The sequence below is a fragment of the Pteropus alecto genome, unplaced genomic scaffold (genome assembly GCF_000325575.1).
Source record: "Pteropus alecto unplaced genomic scaffold, ASM32557v1 scaffold71, whole genome shotgun sequence".
Taxonomy (NCBI): domain Eukaryota; kingdom Metazoa; phylum Chordata; class Mammalia; order Chiroptera; family Pteropodidae; genus Pteropus; species Pteropus alecto.
Genome location: NW_006433024.1, coordinates 8,511,887 through 8,528,523, shown reverse-complemented (window position 1 = coordinate 8,528,523; position 16,637 = coordinate 8,511,887). Strand labels below are relative to the sequence as shown.

Below are 16,637 nucleotides of genomic sequence, written 5' to 3'. Positions count from 1 at the left end.
GAGGTGAACTGTGGGTGAGCAAGTAAAGCTTCATCTGTATTTGTAGCCACTCCTCAGCACTAGCATCACCACCTCAGCTCCACCTCAGATCAATCAGGCATTAATCCTCATAGGAGCACTGGTCCCTGGTACCGAAAAGGTTGGGGAATGCTGATTTAGGGCACATAGTCGACCCTAAATCAGTGCTTATAGAATATAAATTAATTAAAGATGAATTAATTAATATCTGATTACCATTTTTAATAAACAAGTAAATGAATGACCATTTTTGACCACTATTTCTTTCATTTAATAAAACATAGAGATTTTAAAAATATACAGAATAGTTTTCTAACTTGAAAATTCAAAGAGATGTATATTCCAATTAAGCATTCTTTTTCTATGATCATCATTATTTATTTTTCAGTTAAAAATTTTCGGGTTTGGATTGATCATTAACAATATATTAAAAAACATATTAATATGAACAATATATAGATAAAACATCCCAGGCAAAATAAATGTCATCTCTCTGGTTTTTTTCAAATTTGATTAATTCACATTTCAGAGTACTCAGCATTAGTAGAAGAGGATTACAATATTGAAAATTTATTTTCTTATATAAATTGCTCACAGTATAAATATTCATGAAGTTTAATTTTTAATTGTGACAGTTTTTGAAATTCTGTTTTTTAAAAGAAGAGCAGATTATTTTAGGGCACATCAGGATAAATTAAAACCTCATGATTTTTTCACATGTTTAAACAAGTTGAAAGTTAATTTGGCAATACATATTGACATATCAATCAAATCTTGGATCATTTGTTTCAGATATGTTGACACTGAGATGAAAGAGGATATGAAAAATCATTCTACTAAATATTCTGAAACAGAAACAAACCAGGCTAAGTTTCATCAACTTTTGAAGAGGTAAATACTTATTATCCTAAATTCAATGGTATTTTCCATTCAAATGCCTGAATGATTGTGTGCAATGCATAACACAAAATACATATGTATCTACATAAGACAACAGTTGTTAATATAATAATTCTGGAGTTTTTAATCTGTGAAATACCTCAACTATGTGAGTTCATGATACCAATGCTAATTAATACATTTTTCCCTCAAATTTTAGGGCGATTTTCTCTAGCTTCTGAACTACCAACTCTGTAAACATATATTTCTGTGTTTTATATTTTATAGTTTTAAAGCACTTCTCTTTGGTTTATATTTGAATTGAAGGAAGGGTAGTTATCTACTTTAATCTAGTTTTTAAATATCACTAACATGTATCTTATTTATGAAATGTAATTTTTCTTTTGATCGTTATCCTACCAAAACAAAAATTATTCCCATAGAATTTGGTAACTGTTCAAAGTAGAACACTTGTTACAAACTTTTTTGCAAAATATGTCTTGTCAAATATGAGGAGGCAGTCTTAGAGAATTTTAAGGAAATTATGCTATTCTTTAGTTATTTAATAATTAACCCCAGACAGTTTTGATAGTCTTGTTGTTGTTGTTGATTCTTCCATCTACAAAGCCCAAAATCTAATAGCATATCAAGCCCATTTAAAAACAATAGATATAGAATGTTTTTGTTGATTCCTAATGTTGGGCAGCGTGGCGTGTTAGTAGGACCATTAGATTAAGAGTAAAGGGAATTGATTTTAATCTCAGGATTGCCATTAACTAGCTGGAAGACTTCCGCAAAGCACTGTATTTCTTGATCTCATTTTCCTCCTCGTTAAACAGGAGAGTTGGATGAAGAGCTAAGAGGAACACAAGAAAGAATTTGATTATTTTCATATCTGTTGTGTTCATATTATGTGTATCAATCAATCTTGGATGTTCTATAGGAGTTTTTTTTTGTTTTTTGTTTTTTTTTTTTTTTAAGCACAAGATGTTTCTTGCTCTCAGGAAACTCCTAACTTGTTAAAAAAGAGTTTTTTGTTTTTTGTTTTTTTTTTTTAAATTGAAACAGAAAGCCGCACAAGACAGTATTTAAATGTACAGAAGTGAAAATGGTCAAGGGATCACTTTATCTATAACCAAGAAGGAGAGAGAAACTGGTGAGGGGCAGCTGTCAAGGAAGGCCACGTGGAGAGGGAGAAAATGAGAGAGATATAAAAATAAAGAGATACAAAGCCAAAAGATAAAGAAGAAAGCACATACCCTTATGTACATTTTGTCACTGTTTTAAAGAACTGGAAGGATGTGGTGGGACTTCTGGGAAGGGGGTCCTCACAGTGACTGGGGAAAGGAAGCCTCCATGAGTGTGGCGCTGTAGCTCTCTGTGAACCTGGAGACCCAGCTCCTACCTTCTCCCCTGCCCTTTTCTCTAACAGCATCCTGGGTTGTGTGGAAATACAGTCCTCAGGGAACCAACACCAGACTCTGCTTTATTCTCTATAAATCCAAGCAGTCCACATGATTACCTGTCCTAATTCCTGGTGTGAGAGTCAGAGGACTTTATTCCTAGTATCTTTGCCTCCATGTAACAGAGAAATCCTGGACTGCTTGTTCAACATCCCAGCCTGTCTACTCACTTTGTAGATCTAATATCTTATTATTCTGTGATGATGTCCTCTCAGGAGGCCATATGATATAGTAAAAGACCCAGAGAGATTTAGGTTTGAATTCCAGCTGTCCTACTTACTAGTTACGTAACCTTGGGCAAGGACTTTAATCATCAGGCTCAGTTTCTTCATCACTAAAATGGGCCTCTCAGAAATGCTATGAGAATTAAATGAGAGAGTGAACATGGAAGGTTTGCTGTGCTTGGTCCATACTAACAATGCAGTGCTGATTTTTATGTGCCAGGACCTTTACAGGTATTCACACACTCAATCTGTAAAATATCCCTATTGGAAAAGTAATACTATATTAGTCTTTTACTGATGGAGTAAATGAGGCTCAGAGAAGTTTAGTAATTTCTCTGAGGTTGTGCAGCCAGTACATGAGAGGGCTAGAATTTGAACTCAGGCAATCTGATTCCAGAGTCTACATTCCTTATTAGGCACTTAAGAGCCAAGTCTTTTCTCTCCTCTTCCCATTTATATATTGGCTGGCACATAAACTAGTTAGAGAAACAGAGGAAACAACTTATCCCAATCCTTTTCAACCCACCTGCATGAGCCAATCAAATTTGGCACTATTATGGCTAGGTTTTCAAAATAGGAAGGAAGACTCACCAACCACCCATTCCTTCTAATCCCCCACTTGCTGTTATAAAACAGGATACTCCCACAGTCCATTCTTCTAAGGAATTTGAGTGGGAGCAGAAATGATTATGGTAACTCTTCTTAGGTCAGGCTCAAACTACTTGGACCTATAAAGATATTGATTTGGGGAAAGTAGAAGGAATTAAGTTAGGTTTGGGGGCAGTACCCAAAGAGAATTAAGCAAATCTGTGACTTAATTCGTTGATGGTCCTTCCTACCCCTATCCCACTAACTCCTGCAAATGAGAAACAGCCCGGTCCTCACTGGTCCATCAGCTTCCAGAGCTGTGACCTGAGAAGCAGAAATTTAGTTTCTATTGGCTGTTTCCTTCTAAGACCTCTCAGGGAAATGGAGGGCCTAATATCTGCTCAATTGCTTTTTCCCATCTAAGAAAATAAAATAGAGGAATATTCTTAATACAGCTAAGTCTTCCTGATAAGCGTAAAGTCACTTCTAATTCATTTGCTGTAGACAATACATTCTAATATAAAATATATTAGCAGGAATCTTCCATTTATTTCTTCCAATGGCAGGATCACCTCAATATCATTCTTTAGGAAATGCCCTGTCACTCTCCTTTAGCTCTAGTTCCTCTTCCTCATAATTCCACCTCTTTACTTCTAAACTGGGTAGATAGATTCCAGCCTCTCCCACCGCCAGTCTTATCTTTCACCTTTCTGACAGTTAACTTCCTAAAAAGCAGATCTGAAATCACCACACCTCCACGCTGATACCTTCAGTGGCTGTTCATTATCTGGCATCATCCTAAGTGCTTTCAATTAGTTTCTATCTTCTTTTCCAGCTTTATTTGGCTCCTCCTCCTGTTCATACACTCAGCTGTAGCCGTATGAAACTTCTCTAGGTCCTAATTCTTCTTGACAAATGCCTGTTCATCTGTCAAGGCCCAACCCAAGTGTTACTTCCTTAGACAAGGCTCCCTTGGATAAATTCATTATTTTTCCTCTGTGTTCTCACAGGGTCCTGGCCCGGTGCCTATAACAGCACCCACTACTTCATATTCCACTTCGGTTGCTGACCTGTTTCTCCTTCTGACTAGAGAGGGAGCTCCTGAGGGAACAGGGAAACTGTATCATTCATCTTGCTGGCCCAGTGCTTGTTTGGGGGGAAAAAAATCACTGTTATTAAACATTAGTTTAACCAGGCAAAAAAAAAAAAATCCTATTTCAAAGGAAGTTAAGGCCTATAAAGATCACTTCTGGAGAGAGGAGATGAGAAACCACTTGGTGATGGATGTGACTTCAGAGGCTTTAGAGAAAGAATAGAACTTCAACAGTAAAAGCCAAAGAAGGTACTTTAGTTAGAAGGAAAAGCAAGGAAGTGGGAAAGTGCGGGAGCATATTGAGAAATGAAAAACCAGTAATGATGTGTCTACCTATTTCTCTATCATGCCTGGCATTGCGCTAAGCACTTTTCAAAATCAACTCATTAGCCTCATAACAACCCTGGAAAGTAAATAATTTAGGATTTGAGAGTTTAAGTAAAGCAAGCCCATGTCCCACAGTTTGGAAAAGGGGAATGAGACTCAAAAGGGGCTGATGGGCTCCAGAGCCTAGCTGTTGACACACAGTCCTGTAGAGAGAGCTGTCATTAATGACCCAAGCCCTTCATTTCTTTTGTTTTCTCTCTTCTCTGCTGGAAACTTTCTGCTTACAAGGTCAATTTTTGTGTCTCCTACTACAGGTGTACTGAAATTTTAAATTTACCTTCTGCAGCTCGGAGATTGTTCAATGAAAAGGGGAAAGAAATCTTTATCTTAAAAGACCTTCAAAGAGACGAACTGGTAAAAACATCAATGTGAAACTGGAAATATTAACATACGAATACTACTAAAATGTTTGAAAATAAGATTCCAAACATTTACCCTTTTCCTCTTATTTCTTTCTCAGAATTATCCTAACTCAGCAACCATCGGAAAGTAATACTAATAGCTAACTAACCGTCGAGAGCTTACTATATGTCGGGCATTATTTTCAGGGCTGTATATGAATTAATTCATTTAATGATCATCTCAACCATATGAGATGGATGCTCTCATTTTATAAAAGAGTGAGGAAACTGGGGAAGACCAAATTATTAACCACTTGTGATTTCTATCCTATTCTTAAGGAGGCAGATTCTCTTCTCTTTTTGAGGCCTTCGAAATGTAGTTGTTTAATGATTTCTTACTCAATAATAATGTCAGCTTTTCAGAGAAAAATATATCCATGTTTTCACATACTCTACTTGGTGGCTGGAGAAGGCCGAGAAGGGTTTTAACAGTCCAGCCTTTTCTCCCATTTATGGAATTGGAAGTATCAGATTTGGAAAGAAAACCTGTTTTGACTGATCCCTGAAATTCTTCGAACAGAACCAAACTCCCACCATATTTTCAGAATTCAGTTCAGGCTCTGAATGTAAAGACCCCTTTAGAGATTCTTAAACAGAAGTACCAATGACCGGTATCAGAGGCAGCATAACAGAGTGGAATCTATTTTTCTTGGAGATTGGCAGACTTTGTGAATTCTAAAGCTATCATTTGCAGGTTTTTTGTTTTACACACACAAGCGCACACACACACACACACAAGTATACACACACACACATATACACATATATACACAGATATATGTGTATATATATATTTTGGTGCAGTACTCTGCAGTACTTTGCTATGTTATTTTATTTGCTTGAAATGAAACTGTCACTATTCTGAGCAGTGAACTTGAGATTAACACATGAACAGTTACATGATTAAGTATGTCCATAAGAGAAAGAAAAACTGTTCAGAAAGAGGGAAAATTTGAGAAAGTTTTTCCTGGGTCCTCATACAAAGTATATGTATAAAGATTAGTGAGTAATCTCAAAAGAAGTAGCACTGAGTTTCTTTTCTCTCTTACTGAGTCTCTCTCAATATATAGCAATATCTCTTCATTTTTCTCACTTCCAAGAAATATGGATTTATTTAAGGACATTTAAGGAATACATATAAGCAAAATGAAGAAGAAAAAGTTAACTATTTATCTATTATTATAGGACATTCTGATCGCTTCCACTTTTGGCTATGACAAATAATGCTGCTGTGAATAATTGTATATGGGAGCAGAGGCTCATTTCTTTGATAGGTGTATGTTTCATGCGGAGAACACTGGATCAGTCCTGACCAGACCATTGCTCGGCAAAAGAAACAAATCTTCCTGAGGAACTTAGCATCAGACATTTCTAAAATTCAGACCTTCTGCAATACACGTAAGATGGATGGTAAGCATTGGAATTACTTACCTTAATATATGTAGCCAAAATAAAATATTTGGTGAAATAGCTTTTTAAAGAAAATCCAAGTTTGCTTAAACAGCTCATATTTTGCTCCTGCATCTTGCTGTTCAGCTTTTCAGACTAATTTTTATATTTAACAGAGTTGCACATTTTAATTTACACTACATTTTGGATGTGCAAAGAAAGCGCAATCTATTTATCTTGTCTTTAACAAATGGGGCTGGCTTTGTGAGCCCCATGCACCCTCATCAAGGAAAACACAAATTTTCTGTCAGGTTTAAATTTTGTCCCATCTATTAATTTAAATAGTCCCTTTTGGGAGTGCTTTCAGATTTCCCAGTTTCCAGAGTCTCGCGTTAATTCCTTTCTAGGATGGAAGGAAAGAAGTTGGGGTGCAGATCCTCTTGCTTTTTGGGCCCTGCCGGCTGAAATCCATGGCCACATTATGGCATTCTATCCTTTTGGCTCAGACGGTGCTCTGGGTGGGTCGTACTTCCTGCCTGCCTCAGCCTCTCCCCTGCTTCCTCTGGCCCTCTGAAGCCTGGTTGTGGCTGTGTAGCCATCTCTGCAAGTCTTTGCTACAGGATCCCTTGACCTCTGCTCGGCAACTTCTTCTGGAAAGCTCCCCAGTATGGCTCTCAGCAGATCCTGGTTCATGGCTGCACCCCCCAGAAACCACATCCAGGTTCAGACTGGAGTGGTGTGGTGAGGACAGCTTGAGAAGGGACTTGTCACAGTGTCCTGAAAATGTGCTGTGTGTCCACAAAGTTTCATTTTAGCTAAGATAGCTGAAATGAAGCCTATAGAGGGGGGAATCATGATACCCCATACCGGTTTTCTGCCTTCCTCTGTCTTCTGCCTCAAATCCCCTCAGGCCCAGAAATGGTGAGTTTTCTCTAGGTCAACCCCGAGAAAAGGTTTAACCCTTGATAGGCTAATTGGGAACTAAAGGTTTTTGGAAAAATACTAAATCATGACAGTGTCATGATGACTTACATGGCCATTGTCTTATGGTGATATGCTGTGCTCGAAAGTCAAAACTATCTTTGTACTTGTGCTTTCCTTTTTTCACATTTCTCATCTTCTCATTGTCTTCTCCCCTCTTCCCCGCCCCGGTTAGGCTGTCCCAGGAACCAAGGCAAAGTCCTGTACATAGAAAAGCAAAAGAGAAGAATTGTGAATGTACTTTAAAACATTACCCTGTTGCATATATTGAACACTGTACAGTAAGCTTCGTATGTGTCTTTCAAAGCATTGAGGACTTTCACTGAGGAGTTTGAGATTCTAGAAAGATCTAGAGACATCTAAAAAAGCAACCCACTTAAATAGAGTTTACAATAAGTTCTTTTTGGAAAGACCTATCTTTGACTATCTTGAGAGAAAAAAAATTTATAAAATTTAAATGAAATCCAATCTATTAGTTTAAAGAGCAATGATCAGTTACTCTTAGAATCTATTCTTTTATATGGAATAGCTATAAATTTTCTGCATTGTTATTTTAGCACATGTTTTCAAATTTCTAGTTCTCTGCAATCATAACTAATATGTCTTTGGCATTTGTGCATTTCTGTTCAGCTCTTGTTCTAGAAGTCCACAGTGACATTGTGTCTGGGGCCAAGCTTACTGTGCGCAAACCTATAGCAACTTTTGAAGAAGAGAAGCAAATTATAGAACCAGAAGAAAAGCAAATGCAAAAAAATGCTTCAACAATGGAAAGGGCTTCCAGTAAAATTCTGTAAGTATTCAGTGTGGCCAGAAAAGCTACCTACTTGGCCTTTGAACTCAGTTCATTAGCTTGATAACGGCATGAGCCCATTCAGGGAACCCACCCCAGTTTTGTGAAGTGGATGCTAGGATTTAGTTTCCTGGCAAAAGAATGGAGCTGGAGCTTCAGTGTTCAACCACCACAGTGATCTACTTTTAGTAGTTTTCTTACAATGTTACTATTTTTAAAAGACTGGAATCTTAAAATTGCAGATATTTATTTGAAGAATTTACTGTGTTTTGTTTTCATCGACGTGGACTTCAGGAACAGTTAAGCTGCTTCCCTAATGCAGGTTCAAGTTGGATGTATGTTAATATACAGTTATTCTGAAATAGCTTTCTGATTGGTCTTTACATCCATAATCTCCTCCTTCCGATTCACCTGGAGTTCCACCTACGAATAATAATCTTTCTAAACCACATTTTTTTTTTTTTTTAATTCAGTTCTTCAATGTCTACCTATGCAGACAGAAAAAATAGTCTGGAATCCCGATCCCTTCTGACCCTGGTCCAGGCCTGTCATCGACCCTCATTTGTACCCTGCCTCCACTCTACATTTTTTATTCCTGCCGCGTGAACTCTATGCTCCAGCTCAGCAGCTACAAGCTGTTGCCTGAATGTGGCATGCTCCAATTGTGCACTATTGCAGGCTTTTGAGCCACATATTCATTTCTCTCCACCTGAAATGCCTTGACTTGTCCTGTCCTCTTTTGTGGGAGGATTCTTCATCACTGAAATTAATCATGGCAGCGATCATAGGTAGCAATGTTCCCCCTAGCCCTGCAACACTCCTCCAAACAACCACCAACCTGGGAATTTCTTTAGGGCAGAAACTCTGTCACACATCTTTTGTGAAGAGCAGGGTAACTGACTTTAATCATTATTTATTGAATAAATGAAGGAATTATTGAATGAGTTTCCAAATTATAAAACCCCAAATACTTAATCAATTACCATTGCAATAACTGTGAAAATTAATTTATATATCACTGTTATAAACTGTTTTAAAAGACTGTCTCCATCCTTAATTATAAGAATTTCAACTTTTATTTTAGAAACCAAACTTCTTCATTTTGATGAGTGGTTCATCTGGTCCTATGTCCTGACACTAACAAAGGCACCAGAAGGCTTTTTTTCAGAGAGAATGATTTGACCTATATGGTATCTTCCTCAATGGTTAGCAAATTGACCACAAACTTTACCAGCATCCCTTTTCATTCTTCTTCTAAAAGTTGTATCATCTAGTCTCTGAGTTATAAGCCTATACTTGGGAAAAAAATAGCAAAGTAAGAAAATGGAAAGAACATCTTAGAGCAAAGATTTGCATTGTTCCGATTCATAGATTTCAAAAAGGCTTGGAGTCCTTGAGGTAAAAGTGATCGAGTCCACTCAGAACACAATACAGGAGTCTCCTGTACATTCCAGGCAGGCCCTTTTGATGCTGTCTCTTCTTGAATACTGCTAGTAACAGAGAGATCACTATTTCACAAGGCAGCCCATTTTAATGTTGAAATAATTATTTACAACATCCCCATTCTATGATTTTATCTATTTCTCTGTACTGTTCCCTATTCCTCTTCTACTTAAAAAGTCCTTAAAATATTCAAAGTTCACTGTCATCAGCCCACTGGGTTATCTCTTTTCCAGGCTAATTTTCACTAATTTTTGAAGCATTTCTGATCCAAACATATTCTTGCTTCAGGGCCTTGCCATTTGTTCTTTTCTCTGCCCAGAATGCTCTCCCTCCAGATCCTCACATGGCTGACTTCTTCTCCTTGCCCAGGTCTCAATTCAAATGCCATCTCTCAGAAGAGCCTTCTCTGACTCCATTGCTAAAGTAGACCCCACCACAGCCAACTTCTATCACAATATTTTATTTTATTCTACTTATGGCACTTATCCTGTTTATTTATTTACTTGTCTATATCTGTCTTCATCCCACTTAAATGTAAGCTCCATGAACCCCTGAAAACTTATCTGTTTTGTTCATTGCTATACTCCAACACTTATAACTCTGCACCTACCAAATAGTAGATGTTCAATAAATATTAAAGGGACGACTGACTGACTAATGAATGATTAGTGTTTTGAATGAATGAATGGACAAAGGAATGAATTAATAAAGCAAAGATGGATTTAGAAATAGCTGTTCTAAAATTAATTTGACTGTACTTCATTTGTCTGGAAGCCTAGGAACATGTAGATAAATTCCAAGTTAGTAAATGAAACATCTGGATTTTGAGAAAGAACATTGTTTACACCCTGCTAAATATGTTAAACTAAAAATGGCCTTTTCCTCTCCCTCCTTCCCTCAAAGAAATGAAGGCGGTGGGAAAGCTGTGTTTTTTATTTTCAGCACAAGGTGGCACTGTTGTTTTTTTAACTATTACTGAGATTTTTGACTCGAGAAGCTGCTTATGTGGCAGTTCTGATCAGGCAGTTGTTACCCACCAACTTCATATTTTCGTGTAATGTTTTTGTTACATTGGAAAAGTGTATTGTCTGCTCTGCTAACACAGGCATTGTCCCCGAAGATTTCAGTAATCTGATATTGCTTACTGTTATATCAAATTACCACAGGACCTTGACAATGACAGCCTCCCTTAGAGAAATGTATTTACACATAGGCATATGTAGAGTGCTGAAATATGCTTACTGCTTTGCCTACGTGTTTATCTGCCTTCAGCTGAGCAGTTTTCATATTGTTTCATGATTCCATGGAAGGCAAAAGTGCCCTAAACAGTGGCCTTGAACTTGATACATACAAATCTGTGTGGTGACTATGCTCCTGTACACATCTTCATCTTAATAAGGAGCCAGAAAGCCTGCCCAGTTATTCAGATAATGACTATTTACTCTAAATGTTTTAGTACATTATTCTCCATCAAAAGCTGGCACGTATGTGCCGATACTATTTGAGTCTCCCTAGATTTCTCTGTTGAGAGGGTAAGTTAAGGTAAGTAAGAGTCTCTTAACATTGTCTAATGAATAAACTTTTGGAAACCCAGTAATTTAGGCTGTACTGTTCCAGACAGAATTATGACCCCCTATGCGATAGATAGAAGGAGTCTCATTACATGTTTATTATAAATTTCTTAAACTATTGAGTAGTCCTAATCTTATCATTTTTGAAATATCATACATGGCTAAATTTTTTTCTGAGTAAATATAACAAAGATGAATGCTGTTTATTATGTGATTCAGGAATTTTATTTGTGGCCTTATACTATATTATGTATTAGTAGGATGTGGATTTGCAGCGTCAAGCACCATTACAGAAATATGATTTGTAGATCCACTAATATCCTTCAGGATGTGATCAGACTACACCTCAGAGAAAGTTCTGTGAATATAAATCAGAATTCTTAGACTTGCATTTGTTTCTGAACCTTGATAGAGATTCACACGCAAGAGCCCATCTCCGAATGAAGGCTTGTCACACACCTCCCAGGTACACCTGGCAGGAAACTTCTCGTAACTTTGATGAGGATGACAGTTTACCAAGTAAAATGAGTAAAATAGGAGAAGATCTCTTTGAAAATGTGGAACTACAGAAGAAATACAGGTAAAAAGTTGCTAGGGACATCAGTTAGAGATTTCTACCTGGTCTTAGATTTGCTCACTTTTGGGGCAAAAATATTCCTGAGGGTTTGCATTACTGTTAGCTTCTGTTTACATTGAAGTACACATTTCTGTTTCTCTTGTGCTTTTGACTGATATATTCGTAAGTATTAGTGGAAAGGTCCTTCTCACTTTAGCCATGTAATTTAATTTCTTATTCACTGATATGTCTTTTCTGTTAAAACAATAAGCTCATCTAACTTTGCCTCTTGAGAACTTGACACAGAGCTTATAATATTTGTTGAATAAATGTGTGAATGACCTTATGAATAAATATGTAAGATGCCCTGATGTCTTTAAGAAATCAGCAAAATGCAATTTCTTCCCTTTTAATTTAATTTTTATTTTTTGGTCAATGTTCCAGTGAAATGACAGGAATCTGTAGTAATTTGCATGTTCCATAACCTTTAGACATTTTCGAAACATTATGGCAGTTTATATGTATTAAGTGGTTTTGGCACTTCAACATTTAGCATTAGTCCATGCACATAGTAGAGACTTAATTGCTGATGCATTGTGATGTTAATACGTTTACTAAGCCTGCTTAATCCCTTAAGATCTTTAAGTAAGAGATTCCTTTAAATTAAATTATTAGCATATTATTTTCTTCTATGATATTGTATGAGTTATTAGGGAAGATTGAGAAACTAGGAGAATGAAATTTTATTTGCCAGGAATACTGTTGATGGAGGATAAAAACAATCATAGTTTAAGCAGAACTCCATAATTTCTCTCTGTTTTGAGGCTACGTGCCCCTTCTACTTCTTTTTCCTCTTTAACTAAATTGTCTCTTGAACTGAATTTCTTTTTTTCTTTGCTAATGAATTTCTCATACTCTCTTGGATAAACATTTATTTCTGTTACAAAATAAACTCGGAATTTTACTTTTTACATCAGCCTGGCAGTGCAAGGCAAATAGCATCGCTGCTGTCCCAGTGATAATGCGTTGCCATTATAAGTGAATTTGGTTCACGGCGGGTCTCTCACCAACGGAACTTGCAATCTCTAGCACATCAAGTGCATGAGACATTTTTCTCCACTAATGGGATTTTTCTTTATCTCAGCCATTCTCCAAAGCAGAGTAAATTGCAGAAGCTTTGCCACCAGCAATTTGAATACAGAGATGGGCAAATTATAAGCCATGCAGCTCCTCAGCTAGTTTTGGGAGTGCAAGGTCCTGACCCGCGTTCAGGCATGGAGGTGGTTTTGGTGGAGAAAAAAGTGAATGATAGCCATCAACGCTGGATGCACAAGGATGGCAGCAGGTAAATCCTTGATAAATCCCCTATTTGGGGATTAAGACAGCAAAAAGTGAATGGTGCCTAAGAAATCCGGCATTGTCCCCACAGAGCAGGCAGGGGTATATCTGAGGACTTTTGGATTTTCTATTTAATATAACCAATAATATTTTATCCTATTCGAAGAAGAGAAAGGGTGAAGTCAAATGTAAATGTTCAGTAGTCTACACACTACTTATCTATTATTCATTCAGATAAGAAATGCGAAATCTGACCTACTGGATGTATAGTTTTAACTGGCCATTGAGGTCAAGAGAAAACTGGACTGTCATCTAATTTTATTTTATGATTTGAAGGGATCAAGTAAGAATTCTAAAAAGTCTCCATTAAAAAAATTTTGCAGTGCTTTTTCATTAATGCAGTCTCCTGCCTCTCTCCACATGCATGCCTTCCCTCCCTTCCCCACTTCCATCAAATAACTGATTGATATGGCTTTTACCCACACAGTAAAAACGAATTCTTACCTTTACAAATATATCAACCCAATTTAATGGCTGGCCCTTGTTTGGATCCAGAAACAAGCAGCCACTGTCAGAAGATTATTTCTTAGATAATCAGGAAATTGAACAGTCTGTGTACCAGGTGATATGAAGGAAGTCATATTAATTTTGTTGGGTGTCGTAATGGTTTAATGCTTGTGTTAAAGTCCTGACCACTTTGATATATATTGTAGTATTTACAGATGAAATCAAGCGATATCTCTGATTTGCTTTAAAATATTCTAGCAAAAGCAAAAACTTTAAAAGTTGGGAGGAGAATGGATGAAACCAGAATGCAGAATATTGATAGCTGCTGGATCCTGGAACATTTCTCTCTGTGTGCATGTTTGAACATTTCCTTAAAAAGAAAGAAAACAACTCTCAGTTTTTAGATTGGTTTGCTTCAAATTCTACCATTAGTGTTATATGGTGGGTCTCTAGGGGCCTCTTCAATTTTTTGAAATACTATTCAAAATTTGTGTTTGCGTATCTGTGCAATACATTTTTTTCTTTTTTTCTGAGAAAGAACTGTGATTTTCATTGGCTTCTCAAAAGGTATGTGATGCAAAATGCTTAGGAATTACTGCTTTGAGACAGATTGCATAACTTCAGCAGGTGGCAGTAGAGTGCCCAGCATGGGAGGGAAAGGAGCTAGCCTTACTCTGCTCACTGAGATAAGCAGAGCTGTCAGCAAGGAATACTTGCTGGGCTTGTTTCAGAAGGCTTAAAAGCCAACGTGTAGACTGACCTGGTGAGTCCTGGTGTTCCTTGGGCCCCCATTCATAGTTGCTGAGCTGTCTTTGCAATGGGGAACTAGAAAGCAGGCTTTTGTCCCTGCAAATGGCTTGCTATATGGGACCAGAGTTCATTCATTCAGTTGCAGAGGGTTAATACAGGCAGTATTTTAGGTGCTGGTGCTTTAGCAAAGAACAAAACAGATAGAAATCTCTGCCCCTGTAGAGCTAGTGCTATCTCATCCTATATTGCTGGAGTTTATCAATACATCTTACTGCCTCGGCTTTCTGTATTATAGTAGAGGTCCTACTTGAACCTAACTTGGAATTCAAGCATGGCTGATGAACTGGACTGAACAAGCACGAGGAATGAGAGAAGTGACCCCTAGGCAGGAGAAAGCCAAGCATGATGAATTTAACTTGGAAACACTTGGTCATTGGAAGAGAGGGCAAGTTCTGAGTCATGCTGAGTGTCTGTTACTGGTTTTGTTTTTAATCTTGAGTACTGAGGAGAAAACAGGAGGAGGGGAAGACTATTTAAGTAAAAATAGAAAGAGAAGTTTGCCTGAAACTCTGAAATGTTGGACCATGACCAGCAGTGCTTTGGAAAATCTAACCATGTATAACACAAAAGAGTACAGTCTCTTCCAATCTCCTTCCAATTTCCAAAACACTCTGCAACTTGGTCTCTTGAAGCCTCCTCATGTTAAGCCATAGAAGAGAGAGACAGGCACAATGCAGAGGAATATATGTCCTGTGGCAGAAGTGTGCCCATATAGTGATCGGAATTCTGAGCTTTCTTCAACACTTTCTGTAGTCGTTTTGCTTTGTTCCCTTTCATGTAATTGGATATTCAAACCCATTTGTTCTGATAAGCTGGTGAGACCTGGAGAACCTTGGGTTGCACTGATTAGAAAAATTCTGTTTTTGTGAACCACCATCTCTTGATCCTCCACATTATGCCCAGGCAGTAAGTTTGCACTTAGGAAGGCAACTACCCATTCGGAATTTGTATTAAGAGAGTGTAGGCAGAGTAGCTCACTGCCGACATCATGGGGTTACCAAGTGGCTCTTATGGTGCCGAAAATTTTCATTAGTCTTTTCATTTAGGTCTTGCTGGGATGACACATTGTCTAGGCTAGAATTGCAAGAAATGAACAAGGGGGCATTTAAAGGTAGTAGGAAATTGCCAAAGACACTCACTTGGTTTCCAGCCCCACAGAAAATATGGTCTAGATCAACTTTTGAGATAATCTAGCATCTTCCTCCCATTTTTAACTCTGGTACAATGTGAATTAATCATTTGGTCTCTAAAGGAAAATGTGAAAAAAATATGAAGAAATCTTCAGGGATGAAAATCCCCTCAACGAGACTCAAAATTATAGAAGAGAAAATATAGTGTCATGGAATTTGGAGCTGAAAGATATCTTAAACATCTTCTAGTCTAGTCACTTGACTCCAAAGATGGGTCACCTGAGGCTCAAGAAGTTTAAATGACTTGTATGTTCTCATAACATGGGTTAATGGGGAGGCAGCGGTATCGTGCTATATATTGCTGGGACATGGAGTAATTTCTCACTTTGCTGTTTGGCACGTGAGCGATTTTATGTAGAAATCTATAAGCTCAGTGCTTCCTGCAGAATATAAGCACTCTTGCTATGGGCAAGTGCCAATTGGCTGCACTGTTCAAAATGGAAAAGAAAAACCAGCACTATAATGGCTGAGCATGGCACAGTCAGCAAAAATGTACAGATAGCTAGGTAACTAATCTTGGCATCTCAATAGATCATCACTGAAATATACACTCATTCATTCATGTGAACAATATTGAGTGCCAATAAGAATGCAAGGTGTAAACTATGCAACATGCTGAGGCTGAAGAACAATATAAAATATCATGCAATCTCCATAAATACTAAAAAGGTACTTGATAAAATTGAATACCCATTTTGGATTTAAAATGATATTTCATTAGGTGATAGAAGGAAGAAATACATTGTAAGATTAATAATGATTATCTTCTAGAAGTTAGGAATGTTTACCATTCTGTTGTAATTTTACTAAATTCTCCACTACTTTGCAAATTCTTTACAATGAAGATATATTGTTTTATTTCAGAAATTTAAATTAGATATCTGGAGTTTTTAAGTCTTGAAAAGAAAAATATGTTACCTTTATACATATCCCCTCCCACCTTCTTCTCATCCCTCCACTTGCACATCATTCAATTTTATATTCCGGACGAGTTATATTTCCACAGCAG

General features: G+C 37.3%; 1 protein-coding gene across 1 annotated transcript in view; it reads left to right on the top strand.

The window, feature by feature from the left end:
- DCDC1 (doublecortin domain containing 1) overlaps positions 1-16,637 on the top strand; it is a 370,803-nt gene that overhangs the window by 308,918 nt on the left and 45,248 nt on the right. The window contains exons 22-27 of the mRNA XM_025044147.1: positions 811-909; positions 4,907-5,006; positions 6,328-6,463; positions 8,054-8,213; positions 11,640-11,807; positions 12,928-13,128. Of these exons, the coding sequence (XP_024899915.1) occupies positions 811-909; positions 4,907-5,006; positions 6,328-6,463; positions 8,054-8,213; positions 11,640-11,807; positions 12,928-13,128 (864 nt within the window). The remainder of the gene's footprint in view (positions 1-810; positions 910-4,906; positions 5,007-6,327; positions 6,464-8,053; positions 8,214-11,639; positions 11,808-12,927; positions 13,129-16,637) is intronic.